Source organism: Indicator indicator, chromosome 11, assembly GCF_027791375.1.
Source record: "Indicator indicator isolate 239-I01 chromosome 11, UM_Iind_1.1, whole genome shotgun sequence".
Classification (NCBI taxonomy): Eukaryota; Metazoa; Chordata; class Aves; order Piciformes; family Indicatoridae; genus Indicator; species Indicator indicator.
In genome coordinates, this window is record NC_072020.1 from 4093467 (window position 1) to 4116713 (window position 23247).

The following is a 23247-nucleotide window of genomic DNA, read 5'->3' on the forward strand; positions in this document are numbered from 1 at the left end:
CTGGAGGTGTTTAAGGAAAGCCTGGATGAGGCACTTAGTGCCATGGTCTGGTTGATGAGATAGGGTTGGGTGATCAGTTGGACTTGATGATCTTGGAGGTCTCTTCCAACCTGGCTGATTCTGTATTCCAGTTCTCCCAGTCTGTACCCCACAGCTGGGCATGGCCCATTGCCTCACATGGCTAAGGATTTACCCAGGTGGAGGATGGAGGCATTTTGCCATCTTTGCCTTCTGACTTCATGAAAGCAATCCCATGTGTCAGAGAAGAAAAAAGGCTTCTTTGGTGGTTCACAGAATGGTCTGGGTTGGAAGGGACCTCCCAAGGTCAACTAATCCAACCCCCTGCAGTCAGCAGGGACATCCTCCACTAGATCAGGTTGCTCAGAGCCCTGTCAAGCTTCACCTTGAATATCTCCACAGATGGGACCTCAACCACCTCCCTGGGCAACTTATTGCAGTGTTTCACCAGCCTCATGGTGAAGAGCTTGTTCCTTACATCCAATCTAAATCTGCCCTTCTCTAGTTTGAAGCCATTGTCCCTCATCCTGTCCCTGCAGGCTCTTGCAAACAGTCTTTCTCCATCCTTCCTGTACCCCCCCCTTCAGGTACTGGCAGGCTGCTCTTAGGTCTCCCCAGAGTCTTCAGGCTGAACACCCCCAGCTCCCTCAGCCTGTAGCAGAGGTGTTCCAGCTCCCTGATAATTTTCATGGCCCTCCTCTGGACCTGCTCCATCAGGTCCATGTCTTTGTTGTGTTGAGGGCTCCAGAGCTGTACACAGCACTCCAGGTGAGGTCTCACCAGAGCAGAGCAGGGGGGCAGGTTTCAGTAGTACCTGAAGGGTCCGCAGTCAAAGGAGGGAGGCAAGGACATGATGGTGTAAGCCACAGGCAGGAGGCTGAGGAAGAGGATCAACAGCAAGAGCCCCATGTAGAAATTATTCGATTTGGAGGCTTTGAAGACTCGTTCATGAGGAACATTGCTGCTCATCACAGCCCAGCACTGGAAGTACATGGAGGTCAGCAAGCGCAGCACGTTGATGCCCACGAGGCCTGGGGCATAGAAGGAGCCCATCCTGGAAAGCAAAGGAGAAGGACAACTGCTGGGTTGTGGGGGTTTTTTGGTCACATTGGAAGGCTTTTTATTTTCAGAAGAAAGAAAGAGGGATTCATATGGTGGCAAGCTTGTACAGGAGCACCAGGTAATGACCTTATGACAAGAGTGTTAGTCTGTAATCATAGAATGAAGGATCAGCCAGTTCCAACCCCCCTGCCATGGGCAGGGACACCTCACACTAGATCAGGCTGGCCAGAGCCTCATCCAGCCTGGCCTTAAACACCTCCAGGGATGGAGCCTCAACCACCTCCCTGGACAACCCATTCCAGGCTCTCACCACTCTCATGGGGAAGAACTTCTTCCTCACATCCAGTCTGAGTCTTCCCACTTCCAGCTTTATTCCATTCCCCCCAGTCCTATCACTACCTGAGAGCCTAAAAAGTCCCTCCCCAGCTTTCTTGTAGCCCCCTTCAGATCCTGGAAGGCCACAAGAAGGTCACCTCAGGGCCTTCTCTTCTCCAGACTGAACAGCCCCAACTCTTTCAGTCTGTCCTCATAGGAGAGGTGCTCCAGCCCTCTGCTCATCCTGGTGGCCCTTCTCTGGACACCTTCCAGCATGTCCAGATCCCTCTTGTAACAGAGGCTCCAGACCTGGATGCAGTACTCCAGGTGGGGTCTCACCAGAGCTGAGCAGAGGGGGAGAATCACCTCCCTTGCCCTGCTGGCCACACTTCTCCTGATGCAGCCCAGGCTCTGCTTGGCTTTCTGGGCTGCAAGTGCACACTGACATCTCTTGTTGAGGTTCTCATCCACCAGCACCCCCAAGTCCCTCTCCTCAGGGCTGCTCTCCAGCCAGTCCCTGCCCAGCCTGGATTTGTGCTTGGGATTGCCCTGACCCAGCTGCAGGACCCTGCCCTTGGTCTTGTTGAACCTCCTGAGGTTGGCTTGTGCTCACCTCTGCAGCCTGTCCAGGTCCCTCTGGATGGATCCCTTCCCTCCAGTCTGTCTGCTGCACCACACAGCTTGGTGTCATCAGCAAACTTGCTGAGGCTGCACTAGGGTAATCAATAATAAAAAGCAGAAAAGCACATGGCCCTACAGATGATAGAAAGCTCCACATTTGAACTCTTCTACTTGTTGTTTGTTGTTGTAATTTTGTTTGTTTTTTTTTTTAAATCAATGACACCCCAAACCACCACAGAAACCTGCCAAGCAAAATAAACCCAAGGAAATTTACAACACAACCACCAGCTGCAGAAAAGATAACGTTCAAAAGTTTTCTCTGTGCTTGGAGGATGTTAACTTTAGCAGTAAAAGCCAATTTAAGCCCTGAATTTCTCCTGTGGGTCTTGATCATGCCAAGTTATAGGGGACCAATGGTTATCCTGGGATGCATCAGCAAAAGTGTGTCCAGAGGGCTGGGGAGGTTCTCCTCCCCCTCTATTCTGCCCTGCTGAGACCACAGCTGCAATCCTGTGTCCAGTTTGGGGCTCCCCAGTTCAAGAGAGACAGAGACCTGCTGGAGAGAATCCAACAGAGAGCCATGAGGATGCTTAGGGGACTTGAGCATCTCCCCTGTGAAGAGAGACTGAGAGCCCTGGGGCTGTTTAGTCTGGAGAAGAGAAGGCTGAGAGGGGATCTGATCAATGTCTATCAACAGCTGAGGGGTGGGTGTCAAGTGGAGGGGGCCAGGCTCTTTTTGGTGGTTCACAGTGATAAGCCAAGGAACAATGGGTTCAAACTTGAACAGAGAAGATTTGAGCTCAACATGAGGAGAAACTTCTTTCCAGTGAGGGTGACAGAGCCCTGGAGCAGGCTGCCCAGGGGGGTTGTGGAGTCTCCTTCTCTGGAGACTTTCCAACCCCACCTGGATGCATTCCTGTGCAGACTGCCCTAAGTGATCCTGCTCTGGCAGGGGGGTTGGACCTGATGGTCTCTGGAGGTCCCTTCCAACCTCTCATGTTCTGTGATACTGTGCTGCCCCTGTGCTCCCAGAGGAGAAGCAGGCTGCATCCATGGTAGGCTATGGTAACCATGCACTGAGGATGAGGGAGATCTGAGACCTCTCAGTGGTTGCAAGGAGAGATTTTTTTTTTTTTTTCAGTTTGTGGCAAAAATCATTTGGTGACAGCTTGGAAAATGTTGAATACTCTGTCCAGCTTTGGTCCTCTCACTTCAACAAAGTCATTGAGTGTGTACAAACAAAAGCAAGAAAGTCTGGGGAAGAGCCTGGAGAACAGATCTGCTGAGGAGGGGCTGAGGGAACTGGAGTTGTTTAGCCTGGAGAAGAGGAGGTTCAGGGGAGACCTTCTCACTCTTTACAACTACCCAAAAGGAGGTTGGAGTGAGGTGGAGGTTGTTGGTCTCTTCTCCCAAGCAATAGGACAAGAGGAAATGGCCTCAAGTTGTGCAAGGGGAGGTTTGGGTTGGACATTAGGAAAAATTTCATGAGCAAAAGGGTTGTCAAGCCCTCGAAGAGGCTGCCCAGGGAAGTGGTGGAATTGCCATCTCTGGAGGGATTCCAAAGGCATCAATGTAGTGCTGAGAGACAGGGTTCAGTGGTGGGTTTGGCAGTGCTGGGTTAATGGTTGGACTTGATCATCTGAGAAGTCTTTTCCAGTCTAAATGACTCTGTGATTCTATGAATGTAGCCAGCAGGGAGAGACTCCCTTAAACCTGCAGAGCTCTTGTTGTAGGGCAGAGATTAGCAATTAGAGACAAAAGCAGCTTTGCTCCCTGAGGAGCTGAGGGTGCTTTGTGGTGGTGTCTATTGCCTCTGGTGCTGCCTCAACAGACCAGAGCAGCCCCTGTTTGCTCTCTCTTGGGGTACTTTTGGGACATGCCCTTCCTGCCCAGCCTCCTCTAGCTGGCTCTCTGCCCACCCTAGCCTCACTTGTGTCAGTCCACTGTGGGCTGGAAGGGACCTTAAAGATCATATAGGTCCATCCCCCTGCCATCAGCAGGGCTCCTTCCTTTCCACTATGGAAAGGTGCCCTCAGAACCCTTTCTCTCTCATCCCCCAGCACATGGACCATCTTAATGCACTGGAAAAAGCAGTAGTGGGGCAGGATTTGGCCACTTGATCTCTTTCAGGAGTGCCACTTCTGCATCTTTGGGATAAGTAAGGCAGCATTTTTAAATTCCCACTTTCCTAGGGGAGCACAGAAAATCAAACAATCAGAGAAACCAAAATGTTACTCTGGCTGGCTTGCAAACTTTCCAGCTCCTCTGGCAAGTTTTCTAAATAATGCAGAAAGCAACTAAACCACAACAACGTCTTACCAAATCATCCCTTGGTTGAAGACCAAACCCAAAACATTGCCACTGATGTCAAACTCTGCATAGGATGGCTGCATGAGGAAAGAAAGCAGAAGGTGGTGTTGGGAGAGGTACCTGCTGTGGGTTGCCACTGGGTATAAGGATAAATCTGATGGGGGAATGGGGGTTGGTTGTTTAGCCTGCGGAAAGGGAGGCTCAGGGGATTCCGTCTCATTCTCTACAGCTACCTGGAAGAAGGTTGTAGCATGGTGGGGGTTGGTCTCTTGTCCCAAGTAACCAACGACAGGACAAGAAGAAACAGCCTCAAGTTACCCCAGGGGAGGTTTAGGTTGGAAACATTTCCAAATTGTTTTCCCCAGAGGGTTATCAAGCCCTGGGACAGGCTGGCCAGGGAAACGTTGGAGCACCTAGCCCTGGTGCTCTATAAGGATGGGTAGCTGTGGTGCTGAGGGACATGGATTAGCAGTGACCTGGCAGCACTGTGTTAACTGTTGGGCACTGTTGCCTCTTCCAATCAAAATGTCTCTATGATTCTGCAAGGATGCTTAGCCAAAGCTGGCATCAGGAGATTTCTGCAGCAGCAGAGGGGTGAAAGGAAAACTGGAGCTACCCTTCTGTGGGCTGCTGCTTCTCTTTTGGCTTGCTGAAAACTGGAAAGACCTGTGCAGGTGCTTCTAGTTGCTCCACATTTCTCTCTCCTTGCTAATATAAAGCCAGCTGTGAGCAAAGGAGCTCTGTGGTACAGAGCACAGGTTTTACAATCCGGCTGGTGTCTGGCTGTGGACTTGCAGCTCCACTCAGGTAAAATGCTGACTGTTTAAACTGTGATAATCACAGAATTATTGAGGCTGGAAAAGACCTCTGAGATCATCAGGTCCAGCCTATGACCTAACGCCATGACATAATGATGAGCTGGAGAGCAAATGCTGCACCAGATATATCCAAACCTCCAGACCTTGCAGCAGCAGGCTGCTGAAGAACAGAAACAGAGGGCAAAGGGAGAGAAATATGAGGCAGTATAGGAGCTGATGGGTATCTGGTGGCATTTTGCTCTGTGTTAGCCATTAGTTTAAGTTACTGCTCATATGGAGCAACTTGTCTGGTGTGGGTGCTAGTGGTGGCAAGTCCAGAAGAGGCAGGTCTAGTCTAGTGGCTAGACAGTGTAGATTTGCCTCTGCTGAAGCTTCTCTTTCTTCTACATATACCTACACCTGTGCACACAAAACTTTCTGGGATGTTAGATCCAGAGAAGCGATGCAGAAGATACCTACACCAATTAAAACAAGACCATAGGACCACTGAAGTGTTCAGACCCAATCTGTTTCTGTAGTATTTGACCCAATGGCTCTAAATTGCTTCTACCTTCTCTTACACTGACTTACAAATCCAGCCTCTAGGTCCCAGCACCAACAATAATTCACGAATCTGACGAAGCAAGCTCGGATGAAGTCTCCAACCAGGATGGTTATGTAGGTCACCAGGATGTCAGACACTGTCAGCCTTACAAACTCCTGCAGTTTAAAACAAGGAACAAACACTCAGCTCCAATTTCAGTGGTGCATTTATAATTTCAGTAGTGCATTCAGACCTGCTGGACACACTCCTCTTAATGCACCCCAGGATCCCATTGGGCCTCTTGGCCACAAGGGCACTCTGCTGGCCCATGCAGAACTTGTCCACCAGCACTCCCAGGTCCCTTTCCACAAGGCTGCTCTCCAGCAGATCACCTCCTAACCTGTCCTGCTGCAGTTTATTCTTCCTTCCCAGATGCAGGACTCTGCACTTATCCTTGTTGAACCTCATTAGGTTCCTCTTTGCCCAGCTCTCCTGCCTGGCTTGCTGAATGGCCTCACAGCCTTCAGGTGTCTCAGCCAAGCCTCCCTATGCCTCCATGAGGAAACTGCTGAAATGAGCTGTGAGAAAGTGTAGAGAAGGGGAGATGTGCAAGACAAGAAAGGAAAGACTTGTAGGATGGAGGTAGTTGGTGTTTCAAGGATCAAAAAGGAAGAACAAAGGTTTAAAAGTCTGAAGGGGGGGATCTGGAGGATGACAGCTTGGCTGCACTGAGGATCAGCCCCTTCCAAGGAGTGATAGCTGGTGGTGGTTCCCCACTGGGCTAAAAAACCACTTGGCTAGTGCAGACCCAGTGGGTGCACACAGCAGTGCATGGCCTTGTAGTTTGGTAAGGCCCAGCTGTCTGTATCAGCCAACAAATAATTGCTGTTGCTTGTGAAGCTGTGTGTGGTTGGGCTGCAGAACTTCTTGGTGCAAGGTGAAGGTTGCAGGTCAAAGTTCATAGGGTGAAATGTGGAAGACTTGAAGGCCATCCTGCTTGTATTTCAGGGGTATTTTGCCTAATTCTGCCCATGGCCTCATGATGTGTGAGAGGTTGGGGTGTGTCGGGAGATCAGCTTCCAATTGGGGATGTCACTATCATGGCTGGAGAACTGTGGCCAAGGACTTGCTTTGCTGTGGTGCTGCTATGTGAGAGCTGGGGAAGGAGATGTCATTTGCAAGGAAAATGTCAAGCCTGGAAAGGCTAAAACCACCAACCAACATCCCTCCCCCTACCCAATGCCCTGCAAACCATCCCAGAGACTTAATGCACAACAGATTTCTCACAATGCCAACAGTTGTCTCCCAGCAGGGTCCCCTGGGCACATCTGCAGGATCAAGGGGAGGTGGGGTGGCAGTGCTGCCATTCCTCAGGGACGAGTTGTGGTGGCCAAGCAGTGTCCAATATGTGATGTTCTTCACCACATCCTCTTCAGCTAGCTGCAATGAAGAGACCCCCAGCCTCCAGCCAAAATTAGCAGGAAGCAGAGGTTCCACAGGCCGTGTCTGGAGAGGCCCAAGGCATTGTGTTCACCCCTCCTCCCTACCACCCTTCTACCAAGCATCTGCTTACACCTGCAGTGCTGGCAGTTGCCAAGGCCAGGGGAGCAGCAACCCTTGCAGACTGAAAGCAGATTGGGGCACTGTGAGTTTTGGGGAGCTGGCAGCCTGCTTGTGGGGGAGCCAGACCTTCTTCATGTCTACTGTGTGCAGAGGAAGCCTCCACCCAGTCCTCTTTCCTCACTTGCTCCATAATTTTTCAAGGCAGTGCAAAGTGCCCTGATTCCTCCAGTCCTCAGCTAAAAACAGTCGTCTTTTTTTTTTTTCCTGTGGCTAATTTAGACATTGATCCTTTCCTGCAGTTATCTGTCTGCAGCATGCTACCAGGATAATGCGAAAGAGGGGAAGAGGATTATCAACTCCATCCTCAGGGTCTGCAGTAATAGAAATAGCAAATGGTGTCAGATGGGGGGGTGTGAAGTCAAATTAACATGTCATGATTAGAGGAGATAATAACCACTCTTTTCGGGGCTGTAAGGAGAAGAAGGAGACTCTTTGGAAACTCCTCTGCTCGGTGAGCCTCCCTGCAGTGCTGTGAACAATGCTCAAGAGGGTTGGCTATAGGGGGAAGATGCAAAGGGAATGATCATGCCCTCTGGCTGCGGGGGATGGGCTGTGCCTCACCCCCTGCTCTGGAAGCTGCTAGTGAAGGTGGCTTTTTTGGGCTCAGCTCTTACTTTCTCGTTGACATCATCCATCAAGGCCAAGAGGAACGTGTAGAGGTTCCCAAGGAAGAGAGCAAAGATGCGCCCCAGCTGCCACTTCAGCCCGATGCGGGGATGGTAATTTTCGAGCGCAGCTATGGTCTCGAACAGCGGAGGGCAGAACATGCCCAGCAAGGACATCACGATCTCAACCTGCCACACGAGCAAAACGAGGTTACCACGAGCAGTAGCAGTGTCTTACCGGGAGCAGGGTGGGGGCTGCCTGCAAGTGGTTGGAGATCTCTGAAGGATTTTTAAAGGAGAAGAAGTCAAAGCGAGCTCAGCATCTGGCTTTGCTTAGCGTGCAGGCAGCACAAGATCAGACTTCAGGGCTGGGCTGCACGGCTTGCTCTTGCAGGAGCACTTTTGCTGTTATCTCAAAGGGACGAGCTCCAAAGAATTTGTTCCCTCTCAGTCCAGGCTCATGAATATTTACACTGCTCCAGTCCCTGGCAGTACTGCTTGCCTCAGCTCCCAGGCTCTTATTTTAGTTTCAGAGGAAGCGCAAGGCTTGGCTTGTGTGCATGGAGATAATTAGCTGCTGCTAATGCTTCTTTTCCGCGTTCAGCACCTTTGCTTTTGCAATGGGTGATTACAGGCTTGAATGGCAGCACATCAAGGGCTTGGGTTTGCAGCTTAAGAAAACAGAGAGTCATAGAATTTTGTTGGAAGAGACCTTAAGGATCATCAAGTCCAACAGTTGTTTGGCTTTTTAAAGGCTGCCTTTAAATTATTATCTCTCTTAGCATGTCCTAGGGGTGGTTTTGTTCCTCTGCATGGTGGAAGATGCTAAGTTGTGCTGTGGTCTGTGAGGTCATTGGCCACTCAGTGTCATCTCAGCTCTAACTTGAAGCCTCTCTCTTTTTTTACAGCCTCACAGTGGCCATCAGGCTGCAGAGAGCTGTGTCTGTACAGCTGGTGGCAGGCTCTGACTCACAAAGGCTCCTTTTAGTGCTCTGCTTTTCCAGAAGAGGGAACACTACCGACAGCTGGATATAGACAGCCTTCAATTTCACAGAATCCCAGAATGTTAGGGGCTGGAAAAGCTCAAAAGCTCATCCAGTCCAACCCCCCTGCCAGAACAGGATCACCCAGAGCAGATCAGACAGGAACACATCCAGGCAGGTCTTGAATATCTCCAGAGAGGGAGACTCCACAACATCTCTGGGCAGCTTGTTCCAGTGTGGTGGAGTTTACCATCAGGAAAGTCTCAGGCATAATTATTGGGTTTTTTTAAATTTTAATAACATTTTTTTCTCTTTGGGAAAAGTTCAGTGAATGAAACCAAAGCACTTGTGTGAGAAAGTGCTGTCTTGCCAGTGTTTCCTGAGGGACTTGTCAAAATGCATGGCTTCAGATTTCATTTGGCTTTGATAGATAAACACAGAAGTTCTTCCCCATGAGAGTGGTGAGAGCCTGGAATGGGTTGTCCAGGGAGGTGGTTGAGGCTCCATCCCTGGAGGTGTTTGCAGCCAGGCTGGATGAGGCTCTGGCCAGCCTGATCTAGTGTGAGGTGTCCCTGCCCATGGCAGGGGGGTTGAAACTGGCTGATCCTTGTGGTCCCTTCCAACCCTGACTGATTCTGTGATTCTATGGTAAGAGAATAATAATAGAATCATTTTGTCTGAAAGAGACCTTCAAGATCATCAAATGAAACCTTTGCACAGGCTGAAACAATTCTTTTTGTGTGAGTGTGTGTGAAGAGCTTAAGGGTTTGAATTCTCCATTCCAAAAGTGCAGACAAGGAAAAATGTTGATAACTGAAATTTTTCTGGAAGTGCTAAAATCTGTTTCCCATAATTCAAGAGGGATGAAGAAGATTTGATTTTAGCTTTGTTGTCTGATCATGGTCAATCTCCAAAACCCTGAGAGCTTCCTGCTACAGCAGCATTTGTAATAATGAATAAGTAAAGTGAGGTAGATGCTTTAGAACTGACTCTTAGAGCTGCCTTTTATTGTGACTTACTGCAAGACTTACTTCAAGAGAAGCTTGGATGAGGCACTTAGTGCCATGGTCTGGTTGATTGCTTAGGGCTGGGTGATTGGTTGGACTGGATGATCTTGGAGGTCTCTTCCAACCTGGCTGATTCAATGATTCTATGATTCTAAGAGTGTTTTCCCCTCTCTGCAGCAGTTGTTAATCTGCCCTGGAAACCCTGAGTGAGACCAATGTGCTTCCTGGCTAAAACAAGTACAGAGGTACTGAAGGGGGCTTCTGGGCCCTGACAGGGGAAACTCACTGCTCTGGGCACTGTCCTCAAGCTGTGTGATGAATTCTGCTGAGGTGCAGGGCAAGTTATCAGAGCAGAAAAATGGAAGCCAAGTTCCCTTACCTCATTTCTTTCATACCACCCAACGTTTTGCATTTTGGAAAAGGTCTGGGAGCGTTTGACCACGAAATAGATGAGGTAGCCACTGCCACACAAGCAGCATATGATGAGGACATTGGCCAGAACCCGTAGGAACCTCCTCAGGTGGATGTTCTCATCCTTGTTGCTTTCTTGCTCATCCACAATAGACTCCTGAAAAAACCAAGGGTGCTCACAGAATTCAAGCACATGTCAGACAGCACCCAGTCTCAGGCACCAGCAGGAGGTTTTCCTCAGCAATCCTGTGCTGTTCTTGCTGAACTGAACTTGTGCTAAGGTCAGACTAAGCTTCATGCAGGCATCCCTGTTTGACTGAAAGACATCAAGTGCCAAAGAGCCTGTCCTGTCCCAGAGGAATGTGGTGGGGGAATTGTACTCTGAAGTAAAACAGATTATTTTTTTCTCTTTCAATCCTAAAAATGGGGCTAGGATGAGTGAGAGCACAGAAGCTGGAGCTACTGTGGTTCAGTACCATGCCCTGTGCCTGTGGACAGGAGCTGTACAAGGTGCACAGATCGCCCCTCAAATCTCTGCTGTGGTAGATCACAGCTCACAGGATGTCAGGGGTTGGAAGGGACTGCCAAAATTCATCCAGTCCAACCCCCCTGCAGAGCCGGACCAGAGAATCCAGCACAGGGCACACAGGAACACATCCAGATGGGTCTGGAAAGTCTCCAGAGAAGGAGACTCCACAACCTCTCTGGGCAGCCTGTTCCAGTGCTCTGGGAGCCTCACAGTGAAGAAGTTCCTCCTCATGTTGAGGTGGAACCTCCTGTGCTGGAGTTTCTATCCATTACCCCTTGTCCTATCACAGGGTGCAGCTGAGCAGAGCCTGTCCCCTCCCTCCTGACCCCCAGCCCTCAGATATTTATAGACATTGATCAGATCCCTTCTCAGTCTTCTTTTCCCCAGACTAACCAGCCCCAAGGCTCTCAGCCTCTCCTCCTAAGGCAGTTCTCCAGTCCCTTCATCATTCTGGCCTCTCTCCAGCAGATCCTTGTACCTCTTGAACTGGGGAGCCCAGAACTGGAGACAATATTCCAAGTGAGATCTAAATGCTGAAGCAGACAGAGATGTGCCAGTTGGGGTTACCTTGAAGCTGGTGGTGATGGATGCAAATTTATTGTCTGCTGTCTCTGGGTTGCCAATGAGGTAGTCCCAGCTGGTGAACATCTTCCAGCTGAAGATGAAGTTGTCGTCGTCGCCGTCGGCGGTGCTCTCGTTGGCGTTGCGTGCCATGCTGCAGGAGAGAGTGCAGTGACGAGCTCAGAGGGGCTCCCACAGGGCCACCACCTCTCCTCCAGCTCTGCAAGCAGTGCTGGGGCTTGCCATTGCTGCTAGGGGAGGAAGGAGCAGGGTGACTCTTCCTGGGGTTTAGGTGTGGCTGTCTGAACGTGGGCCGTCGAACGCTGGGTTTGAGGAGGAGTGAACCATCGAATGAGGTCATGTACTGCAAACAGCAATGGGGGGGAAAAGCTGCCAGGCTAAGGAGTGCTTCCCTCAGCTACTGCAAGAGGAAGGGATGTTGGTTGTGCTTCTGGGCTCTAGGGTACCTGTGCTGGTGGCTACCTTTAGTTAGTTAAATCTCCACAACCCCTCCTGGTGTGGCCCAATGCAGCCATTGCAGTGCAAAGTTTTAATGAGCCCTCAGCAGCTGCACAGTGCTGCAGCCAAAGAGCTTGCACCAAGGCATGCAGGGAGGGAGAGAGGATTATTCTTGTTAATCACCATAGCAGCAGCCACAGCCTCTGCTCTTCCCTCTCTATTATGTGATCCCTGAAATCCTTCTGTAGCTCTCTTTGGAGTTCCTAACACCAAGTCCCTCAAGGAAGGCAAGAAAATAGATGCTGCAGTTTCATAGCCAGTGTACAGCAAATCCCCATGTCCCACTCCAGCCAAAGGCTCAAGAGGTTCTTTCTGCTCTGCATCAACAGGGCCTTGGCTTTCAGGCATTGGATGTGAGGTAGAAGTTCTTCCCCATGAGAGTGGTGAGAGCCTGGAATGGGTTGTCCAGGGAGGTGGTTGAGGCTCCATCCCTGGAGGTGTTTAAGGCCAGGCTGGATGAGGCTCTGGCCAGCCTGATCTAGTGTGAGGTGTCCCTGCCCATGGCAGGGGGGTTGGAACTAGATGATCCTTGAGGATCCCTGACTGACTCTATGATGATTTATTTTAGCAATGAAAGGATGGGAAAAGAAGCCTTTGACATTTACTGTAAGCAAAATCCTCCTCCATGCACAAAGTCCACCTGTCTGATGGCCTTGTAGCAGTGGTGGAGGGCTGAGGAAAGGTTGAAGTGATGCAGAGAGGAGGAGGGCTGGAGAAGGAGGTGTGAGGAGGAGCCCATGGAGGGGACACACCTGGGTGGCTTTGGGGAGAGGGCAGCAGCAGCCATACTCACGATCTGATCACAACCATCAGGCTGTAGCCAAATACACTGATCCCAACCATGAAGTAGGCCATTGGTAGCCTGTATTTTAACCAGCCAATTGTCCTCTGGTTGTTGTAGTAGCCATAAAAGAGTGCTGAGTATTTGATGTAGCCCTGCAGGAAAAGAAAAGCAAACCTCTGTGTGAGCTGTGCAGCTTTTCTAGGGCAGGAACAATGTTTCTGGTGCAAACTGAAGATTTAAACCAAGGGAAATCAATGTGGAAACATTTTTACCCTCTCAGTCTCCTCTGTTTGTTGCCCTGTCATGTTTAAGAGCCGTTCTCCTGAGAGCTTAAACTCTTAAGAGAGGGAAGAAGAGGGAGGGCATGTGAGAAGATGCTGGCTAAAAACTAAAGGGTGGAGGATTTTTGTCCCTCACTGTTTCAACCCTCCCAGAAAAACCTCCTTTCTGCTCCTTGTGGCTGTAGTCCACCTGCTCCTCTAAGCCAGTATTAAACACTCAGACCCTGGAGGAATGCTGTAGCAAAGTGTTCTCCCACTGTGATGGGAGTCTTTGCCTTTCAACTCAGAGGCAGCTGATGCATGGTCCCCTGCAGATTTAGTTCCTTTTACTGGCTGCCACCTGCAGAGCAAATATAACTAAAGCCTAAAATCAAAGCATTACTTTCCTGGGGAAAGCAGAGCTCAGGCACAACACCAACAACTTCAGGTAGATGTTTCTCTTGCTGTACAAACTGTTGGGAATGCAGTGAGTGTGCAGATCTTCCCAGCTGTCATACCTCACCCAGGTTTGTGTGTATGGTTGCATGTTGCACTTTCTTTGCTTGCTCTCTTTCAACTCATAAGTTGAGTGTTAAAAGGAGCCTGGCCCCATCCTCTTGACCCTTTAGATATTGATAAGATCCCCTTCCACTCTTTCAGCCTCAAATCCTTCTTGGTCTTTCTTCATAATGCTCCTGTCCCCTCATCTTCATAGCCTCTACTGAGTGCTCTCCAGTAGTTCCTTGTCTCTCTTGAACTTGGGAATTCAGAAGTGGATGAAAAGAATAGAATGAAACCAAATGCAAGCAGCATGTCCAGCTGAGGTTTGAAAATCTCTAAGCCACAACCTTTCTGGGCCTCTCTTCTAATGTTTAATCAGTTAGCTAAGCTCACAAAAAGTCTTCAGATTTTCTTTCCTAACCTAGTATAAAGCTTTGCTTTCCACCCATGAGCTGCAGGTTTGCCCTGCACGCATCACAGTGCCACAGGTACAGGACACCTCTGCCTGTCAGCAGGCTGAGCAGCCTGGCACAATGCAGCAAGCTGGTGCCTGGCACACCACAGCCTGGCTGCTTCAGGCTTGTAGCACAATGTGTGCTGGAGAGGTGTCATGGACAAAAAGCCTCATCAAATATAAAGTTCCTCCAAAATGCTGGTGAAGTTTTTTCTCTTCTCAGGCTGTAATCCCAAACCTTTGTCTTTTTGATTCATCAAATGGTGGGAACTGAAAAATGAGTTTTTCTGCTCACATCATCCAGTATGTTCTTTAAACTCGATATGAGAGACATGGTGTCTGGTGTCCAAGTGAGATTTATTCCTTTCTGCTCCTCTAGAAATCCATGATGTGACCTCCTTGCTGCCAGAGCAGATGTTTCTCTGACTCCTCTCTCTTGAAATGCATTTTTCAGGATCACAGTGTTGACTCTTCACTTTATGCCTGCTCTGAGATATGTTTCCCCCTTGCACATCTCCTGTGGAGCATGTTGCAATAAGCAGCTATTCATTTTCTAAAGGGCAAGCCTCTGTGAAGGGCTTAATTTAACTTCTGCTGCAGTGGGCATAGTGTACATCCTTGCCCTATAGCTGGGGATTGTTCCTTGGTGTGAAGCAGCAGAGGGGTGGGTTTGGGATGGGGACCCACATGGTAGAGGGATTGAGAGGATCAAGCCCTCAGTGACAGCAAGGATATGTAGATCTGTGTACCAAGCCACTGGCAGTTCATGGTAGTCACAGAATGTTAGAGGTTGGAAGGCACCTCCAGAGATCATTGAATCCAACCCCCCTGCCAGAGCAGGTCACTCAGGAACACATTCAGGCAGGTTTTGGAAGTCTCCAGAGAAGGAGACTCCACAACCTCTCTGGGCAGCCTGCTCCAGGGCTCTGTCACCCTCACCATACAGAAGTGTCTCCTCATACCGAGTTGGAACCTTCTGTGTTCCAGCTTGTAGCTGTTGTTCCTTGTCCTGTCACTGGGCACCACCAAACAGAGCCTGGCACCTTCATCCTGACACCCACCCCTCAGCTATTGATAGACATTGATCAGATCCCTTCTCAGCCTTCTTTTCTCCAGACTAAGCAGCCCCTCAGCCCTTCCTCATAGGAGAGATGTTCAAGCTCTGCAATCTTCCTCACAGCCTTTCATGCCAAGGTATAGCCCCACCCAAGAGCCTCACTGACTAGTGCATAGCTTATGGTCTCCCAAACAAAACCAACTGATGTTTTTTTTATTGAGAGCTTTTAGGATGTATTCAACTGATCTCTTATGATTAGCATTCCTGTGCTTACCTCAAAGTCCCAAAGAACTGAAAAATCCATAGCTGTTGCTTGCTCAGCCCGGGGTACAGTTTTCCTTGGCATACTCCCATATGGCATTCCCATCAGGACCTGGGGAATGTTCAGAACAGTGATGCATGTGTAGCAGAACACACTCTGCAGGGGGAGTTGGATTCAGATTTTTCTTAATGAGACCCTTTTGGTTGGTTTTCCTTTCTGTTGATTTTAATACAGATTTTATGTCTCAGCAGTTTTAAAGACTTAGACTTAATTTCCCCCAAATAACCAGAGGACTTCCCTTGCTCTGGTAGCATCCATGGGACAGGAGGTATTTTGCCAGGGAGCTGTATCCCTCAATGAACAGCTCTGGTTTAAATGTCCTTAGTTTAGGAAGAAGTTCCTTGCTTGAACTTCATGGGTCTAAGGCACTAAAGGGATTAGCTTTATCTGTTTATGCAGGCCTCCTCCTTTGAGACAAGTCAAGAGCAGTGGGTTGAGCTTGTAGTCTATTTTGTATTACAAAACTGAAAAATGATCTCAATGTGAGGTGAAGGGCAGTTAGGTTTCACCAAGCCCCCTGTGAGAGAATGAGGAAAAGAACAGTTTTCATGGCAGAGCCTCTCCTGATGACACCACACTAAGGAAGACTTGCAGCAAGTCCAGCAGCTGCTGAAGTCCAAGCAGAGAGCATCAAGGCCAGTGGACAGCTAATGATCACAGGCTCACAGGATGTTAGGGATTGGAAGGGACTGCCAAACATCACCCAGTCCAACCCCCCTGCCAGAGCAGGACCAGAGATTCCAGCACAGGGCACACAGGAATGCGTCCAGATGGGTCTGGAAAGTCTCCAGAGAAGGAGACTCCACAACCTCTCTGGGTAGCCTGTTCCAGTGCTCTGGGAGCCTCACAGTGAGGAAGTTCCTCCTCATGTTGAGGTGGGACCTCCTGTGCTGGAGTTTCTATCCATTGCCCCTTGTCCTATCCCAGGGTGCAAGTGAGCAGAGCCTGTCCCCTCCCTCTTGACCCCCAGCCCTCAGATATTTATAGACATTTATTAGATCTCCTCTCAGCCTTCTCCTCTCCAGACTGAACAGCCCCAGGGCTCTCAGCCTCTCCCCATAGGGCAGTGCTCCAGTCCTCAGCATCCTGGTAGCCCTCCCTTGGACTCTGTCCAGCAGATCCCTGTCCCTCTTGAACTGGGGAGCCCAGAGCTGGATGCAATATTCCAGGTGAGGTCTCACCAGGGCAGAGTGGAGGGGGAGGAGAACCTCCCTGGATCTGCTGGCCACACTCCTCTTAATGCAGCCCAGGCCAAAGGAGAGTTAATGCTTTATTTACAAGCAGACCCCGGTGCCTGTACCAAAATATCTCCTTAGCATTCATAGCCTCCAAAGGCCCTGGCCTCTAATGGATCACTAATTTTGTAGGGCTAATTAATTTAAAAAGAATTTATGATGGAATGCTTATTGCCCAGCTACTCTCCACATCGTAACAGCTCAGTAGGCAGCAAGTACACATCTTTTAAAGACAAAGCTGCTCCCTCCTCTGCCATATGCATAGTTTCTGCCACAAACCATTTGTATTGTTCAGTGCTAATGGGTTAATGTTGTCTCCTCCTGGGAGGAAACAGAGCTTTTGCTTTTGAGATCAACCACGTTATGGAGAGTGAAAAAAAAAAAATGCTGGTGCTCAGGAGAGGCTCTGTGCTGCATTTTTACCCCATAAAAATCTTCATTGAACAGAACAGATGCCAGTGTCTACAGCTTGCACAGCCTGTAAAGACTACGCTGAGCAATTTAGCAGGAGCTCTAATGGCCATGTGGAAAACATTTTCAATAAAGGATCAGAGAAAGTTGGTGATGAGAGAGTTTTTTCCTTCTCCAAGAGCAGCAAGAAATAGAAAAACTAAAAATAAAACTCTGCCTTGTGAATCATCTCAATTAGAAGCACAGAGAAAGGATATTTCCTGAAGAAATGTTAGTGGGAAATTCTTTGTGCTTTTCCTTCAGGACAATTCCTGTGGGGCTGTGCCCCTGGGAGGGTCCCAAGTCAGAGTTTCTTAGTCACTTTTGGAGCATAGTCCTTTTCTTATGGCTCTTATGGACCTGAGCTTGTACCTAGCACTCACAGGTCACAATTTTCACCCTTAAATCACAGAATTAACCAGGTTTGAAAAGACCTCCAGGATCATCAAGTCCAACCTATCACCCAGCACCATCTCATCAACTAAACCATTGCACTAAGTGCCTCATCCAGGCTTATTTTAAACACCTCCAGGGATGGTGACTCCACCACCCCCCTGGGCAGCACATTCCAATGGTCAATGTCTCTTTCTGGGAAGAATTTCTTCCTAACATCCAGCCTAAACTTCCCCTGGCACAGCTTGAGACTGTGTCCTCTTGTTCTGCTGCTGGGTGCCTGGGAGAAGAGCCCAACCCCCACCTGACTACAACCTCCCTTCAGGTAGTTGTAGACAGCAATGAGGTCTGCCCTGAGCCTCCTCTTCTCCAGGCTAAACACCCCCAGCTCCCTCAGCCTCTCCTCACAGGGCTGTGCTCCAGACCCCTCCCCAGCTTTGTTGCCCTTCTCTAGACATGTTCCAGCAGCTCAACATCTTTCTTAAACTGAGGGGCCCAGAACTTGGGTTTGAGGTCCAGTTTGAGTTTCTGGGTGGCCAGGATCCTTGATAGCATTTTAGATCTCCTGGTTCCATTCCTGTGCCACTAACAGCCTTGTGAGCTGTCCTTTGTAAACAGTTGTCCTTATACCTTTCTGTGCTCTACAGCCCTGCCTGTTTGTGCTGGCAGTTTCATGTTCAGGTTAAGCAGTGGGTGAGAGATGACTGGAAGGAGGATGAAACACTTACCTCTGGGATTATAACCAGCCCAAAGATCAGCCCAAACAGGACCAGGTTTACTCCGTACATCCACCGCAGGAATATGAAATAGGAAGCGACTGAGGAGCCAAAGTGGCCTTAAAGCAGAAGACACTTCATGGTTAGGAGTGTAGGAGGCTTAAACTGTCCTTAGCAAGACCTGCACCCATTTCACAGAATCATAGAATTGTTAGGATTGGGAGGGACCTCAAGGATCATCTAGTTCCAACCCCCCAGGTTTCCCCAGGTGCCGCCCAAGACCCTCCCAACAGTCCCCACTGCTGATGGAGACAGCAAAGCCTGAGGGGTGTGCTCCTTGTTTGCCACTGGTCTTCAGGGCAGGTGTAGGGACCCAGGGGGACAAGGGAGCTGAAGCATTGTTTGGATGAAGGCAAAGCTGTCTTGTAAAGCATCTCATTGCTACTGCATGGCGGCTTCCACTTACTCTCCACTTCTTTTATCTTCATCTCCCAGGGTATGCACTGGGTTTTAAAATTGTCAAAGTCCCTCTTAAATTTCACCCATTTCTGAAACAAAACAACAAGGTGGTGAGCAGAGAAGTGCAAAGAGGGAGGCTGCTTCCTCTGCAGGGCCTTCTGAAGTCAAGGGTTGGTAGCATCACTAGGAGTGAGTGTAAAGAACAAAGCCAAACTCTGGTCTGGGTCTGATCTTCTTGGCTACCTCAGAAACTACCTTCAGTCCCAAAGCCTCCAGCCCCAGAGAGTTCATATTTGTTACCTGACTTTTAACCTTCCCAGGCCTTTGGAAAGCTGCAGCTGTGATGTCAGTTTGCCAGGGGTGAAAATTTCAGACCTAGCTCTGGATTGGAAGGATTGATGCAGAACCAGCTCTATCTAAACCAAAAATTAATTAGCTTGAATCCTTCTTCATCAGACCAGCTTCTGAACTCCCCTTGAGTTCAGCATCTCAGGCTTGCCTCCCTTTTTCCCTTCTCAGTATAATCTCCATGACAACATGCAACTTGGCTCCCAACTTAACAGGGAGAGTGCTGGCTGTGTTTCATCTACTCATTATTGGGGAACATGGAATTTTGCAGGAGTCCACGAGGCAGTGCCAGATTTCTGGCATGGCCTCTCTCCCTTCTAGGGGTACCTTGTCTCTTAGATCAAAGTTTTGGTGACTGCAAGCAGAAAGCTGTGGTGTTCCTTGCTCCTGCAACCACTCCTGTGCTTCAGGAAAGGTTGCAATGCAAGCCCAGGCATAGACTTGTAGAATAGTTCTGGCTGGAAGAGACTTTTCAGACCATCAAGTCCAGCTGTTAACCCAGCACTAAGCACCACATCTGCACAGCTTTTAAATCCCTCTGGGGATGGTGACTCCACTGCTCCCCTGGGCAGCCTGTTCCAGGGCTTCACAACCCTTTTGCTGAGGAATTTTTTTCCTAATATCCAATCTAAACCTCTCCTGGCGTGACTTGAGGCAGTTTCCCTCTTGTCCTGTTGCTTGTTACTTGGAAAAAGAAACCAAGCCCCACCTCCTACAACCTGGTAGCTGTAGAGAGTGCTAAGGTCTCCCCTGCCCTCCTCTTCTCAGGGCAGATGTCCTCCTGCTCTTTCTGTGAGGGCTGTAGATTTGAAACTGGTTGGTATGTTTTAAAATATGGGCAGGAAGTTTTATCCTCATTTTCTGCTGTCTTCTTTTTATTTATTTATTTGTTTGTTTGTTTATTTATTTATGTATGTATTTATTTATCCATTTCTCCAAATACAGGTTACTAAACTCCCCCAAAGAGGTGCTGAGTGCATGGCCAGGCACCCAAGCCTCTGCCTGCTGTCACTGTCACACTTACCTTTGCCATCATCATCTTATAGGCGTACAACTTTTTGCCCTTCCCTTTTCCCAGAGCTCCTTCAAACTTCTCTACAAAAGCTTGAGCCTCCCTGATTGGGAAATAAACAAGCAGGTTATTGGAACAGCAAAGGGGTCTTTAGCTTTCCCTGTTGCCTGCACTGGTGGGAAAGCAGCCCTGCTCATGGCAAGGTGAGGGTTTGGGCTCTCTCCACATCTGGGGTTCTGGCTGCTGCCTGTTGAAGGTGGTGCTGTGCCCCACAGAGCTTGAGCACCCACCTTGGGCTGGCTAACAGGTCCCCAGAACACTCCTGTTCAGGCAGAGATGTGCCCTACTTGGCTGCAGGCCAAAAGTCAGCCTGTTCATAGAATAAAAAAATCATTTAGGTTAGAAAAGACTTTTAAGACCCTGAAGTCCAACAGTTAACCCAGCACTGCCAAATCTACCACTTAGCCACAGCCCTCAGCACCACATCTACACAGCTTTTAAATCCCTCCAGGGGTGGTGACTCCACCACCACTTCCCTAGGCAGCCTGTGCCAGGGCTTGACAACCCTTTCAGTGAAAGAATTTCTCCTAATATCCAACCTAAACCTCCCCTGGTGCAACATGAGGCTGTTTTCTCTTGTCCTATTGCTTGTTACCTGGGAGAAGAGACCAACCCCCACCTCAGTACAACCTCCTTTCAGGTGGCTGCAGAGAGCAATAAAGCTCTCCCCTGAGCCTCCTTTGCTTCTAGATCAATAACTCCAGTTCCTTCCTCTGTGTCTCATAAGAGTTGTTGCTCTTGACCTTGTGCTCTAGGTTCTTCTTGCTACAGAGCCCTCTCACCCTGGCAGGACTGCTGTAACTTCCTCTCCTGGTGCATTGATCAAGAAAAAAAAAATAACATTGTCTGGTGAAACAAACCTTTATGAAGACCACCCTGCACAAGTATCAGAGACAGATAATCTCAGTGTCAGAGAAGTTTGCTCTAATCAGGAGCAAAATCAAGCTGCAAGTTAAAATCAGTTTTAGCTTTCTAAAGGAAATAGAGAGGAAAGAGCTGGGATAGATGCTGTTGGATGATCTTGAGTTTGTGGGGGATAAAGATGTAGCCAACAGCTTTGTTTGGGCTTGTTAGCAGGTGGGAATGATTGCCATGGTTCAGGGATGAGAGGAAAGGATGGAGGTCTGTTAGCAAACATGATCCTAGGCAGAATTTCAGCCAGGATCCTGCAGCAAAGGGAAAAATCTATCCAAAGTAACAGTGCTTGATGGTTGTTTTTTTCTCTTTTCTTGCAGGACTTTGGGCTTTTAGGGTCATAAGATTTTATTTGTAATGAGCTCAGGCTTGTAGCATGCCTGTGAGATAGCAAAGCTGCTTTCATGCAGCTGCCCTGTACAGATCTATGCCGAGGTCTCAGAAAATAATTGGCAGTGTTCAAGGCTCCTGATTTGAATGGAAGATGGAGCAGGTCTTGGCCTTTGGGAGGGGGAAAGGAAGAAATGCAGACACATGGTGAGTGCCAACCTTCACAGCCTAGTCACCTCTGAGCAACCTCCTGGCAAACCCCTGTTGACTGGTGGGCTTTTATTCCCCTGCCCTGCACTGAGGCTTCTCTGCAGCCACCTGAGTTGTTTCCCCATTCAGTGTGGGCTGGGTGTAAGATTATCCTTGCTCAGTAAACCCCTGCAAATAATGCAGGTTTTTTTTTTTTTCTTTCATGGAGCTCTGTCTCAGGAGTGTGAATCAACAGGGCACTTTGCTGCTCTGATTTCTGTCTGACAATGGGCACCAATAAAGCAAACCAGGGCAGAGAGTTTGCTTTAACAAGCAACCCGACAGCAGCGAGTCATTTGGTTTTAAACACAAGGCTAGAATGACCTGGCCCTTGGGTATCAGCTGAACAGATTTGCACCTCCTCTGGGTTTTGGTTACACAGCCTGAAACTCAAATTCCACGTTTTTTAACTCTGATCATTTCAATCCAGACTGGCTGGTCAGGCTCTGCCCATCACCTGTGCTGAGCCTGGAGTGTCACAGTAGAGCAGCAAAGATGCAGTTTCTAGGAAGCATCTGACAGTCAGGCAATCCCCCAGGATGATGGGTACCTGAGGACTGAAAGCTTCTTCACCATCCTCCAGGGCTTGTTCCTCATGGTGGAAATGAGTTTTTTCTTTTGCTCCACTTGCTCCATCAGCATTGCAAGCTCTTCCTCTGACAGTGACTCCTCGCTGGAGGAGTCAGAAGAAGTACTGGGAGGGACACAAAACAAAGGGCACAAAAGAGAAAAACTTGCAGGAGTTAGAGGGAAGGTCTTGCTTGGGGTGGGCACAGTGCCTCACAGCCCCCCACCTAAGAGTGATTCCAGCGTGTGCATAGCAAAGAGATGGCTGCACCCCACTGTAACTCACCCAGCACTGTGCTTTGGCTACAGAAGCATTGCCTGGAGCAATCCAGCAATCCAGCTGGCTCTGGAGAAATGGGTTTTACACCTTCAGAAGGAAATGGGAGATATGGGAAGAAGCAAAGGGTTGGGACAAGCAAGATTTGGAAGAGGAAGGGACTTGAAAATGTGACAGATGCATTTTAACCTGACTGTCTCCATAGATCAAGCAAAAAGCATGCCCAGAGCTGAGCCACCGAAGCTCTCCTCTTGAAGGCAACTTTGCTACCCCCAGCTGTAGGCACTAGGACCTCACTACATGCACAGATCTGATCCTGGCTGAGCAATGACAAGGGCAGAAGGCCTTGGCAGCAGTGTGGCTGTGTGGCAGCTCATCCTGTCACTCTCCACCTTTGGATCTCTTCTGGTGGAGCACTCACTCCGTCACAGCCTCTTGGTTTTGCAGGTCTGACCCAGGCACCCCTGGCACGTCGTCACTGCTGCCAGGCTGACACAAGGCATCACACTCAGGGACAGTTTCATTACCTGTTTTTCCTGTCTGTCTTCTCTTCGTTTTCCCCTTCCTTTCCTTTCTTGTTTGTTTTCTTTTCTTTGTTTTCTGACTCTTTTTGATCTTTGGTCGGAGCTTTGTCTCCTCTCTGTCGGCTTCCTCCTCCTCCTGCCTTTTTTCCATCTCTGTTTTCTCTCTGGTAGTTTTTTCTCCTAGAAACTTCATTTTGTTGGCTACAGCTGTCTTCCTCTTTGCTCTCTTCTTCTTCTTCTTTGTATTTGTCTTGTTTTTTCCTTTCAATCCTGCTTGTTCTCCTGGATTCCCTAGGGGGCCGTTTCTTAGGTGTCTTATTCACTTCATCTTCTGCAAGGGATAAAACCCAACTGCTTTGTGAAACCCATGCTGGCAAAACAAGGACTCATGAGAGAAGGGCAGGCAGCCAGGACACCTGATGCAAACTC

At 49.0% G+C, this 23247-nt stretch overlaps 1 protein-coding gene across 1 annotated transcript in view; it reads right to left on the reverse strand.

The window, feature by feature from the left end:
* Positions 1-23247, reverse strand: part of TMC2 (transmembrane channel like 2) — a 31714-nt gene that overhangs the window by 6277 nt on the left and 2190 nt on the right. The window contains exons 3-16 of the mRNA XM_054385116.1: positions 22822-23149; positions 22001-22144; positions 19909-19999; positions 18544-18625; positions 18090-18196; positions 15236-15334; positions 12699-12841; positions 11393-11540; positions 10265-10453; positions 7905-8084; positions 6955-7107; positions 5715-5843; positions 4336-4403; positions 833-1072 (exon numbers count right to left, since the gene is read on the reverse strand). Coding sequence (XP_054241091.1) covers positions 833-1072; positions 4336-4403; positions 5715-5843; positions 6955-7107; positions 7905-8084; positions 10265-10453; positions 11393-11540; positions 12699-12841; positions 15236-15334; positions 18090-18196; positions 18544-18625; positions 19909-19999; positions 22001-22144; positions 22822-23149 — 2101 coding nt within the window. The remainder of the gene's footprint in view (positions 1-832; positions 1073-4335; positions 4404-5714; positions 5844-6954; positions 7108-7904; positions 8085-10264; positions 10454-11392; positions 11541-12698; positions 12842-15235; positions 15335-18089; positions 18197-18543; positions 18626-19908; positions 20000-22000; positions 22145-22821; positions 23150-23247) is intronic.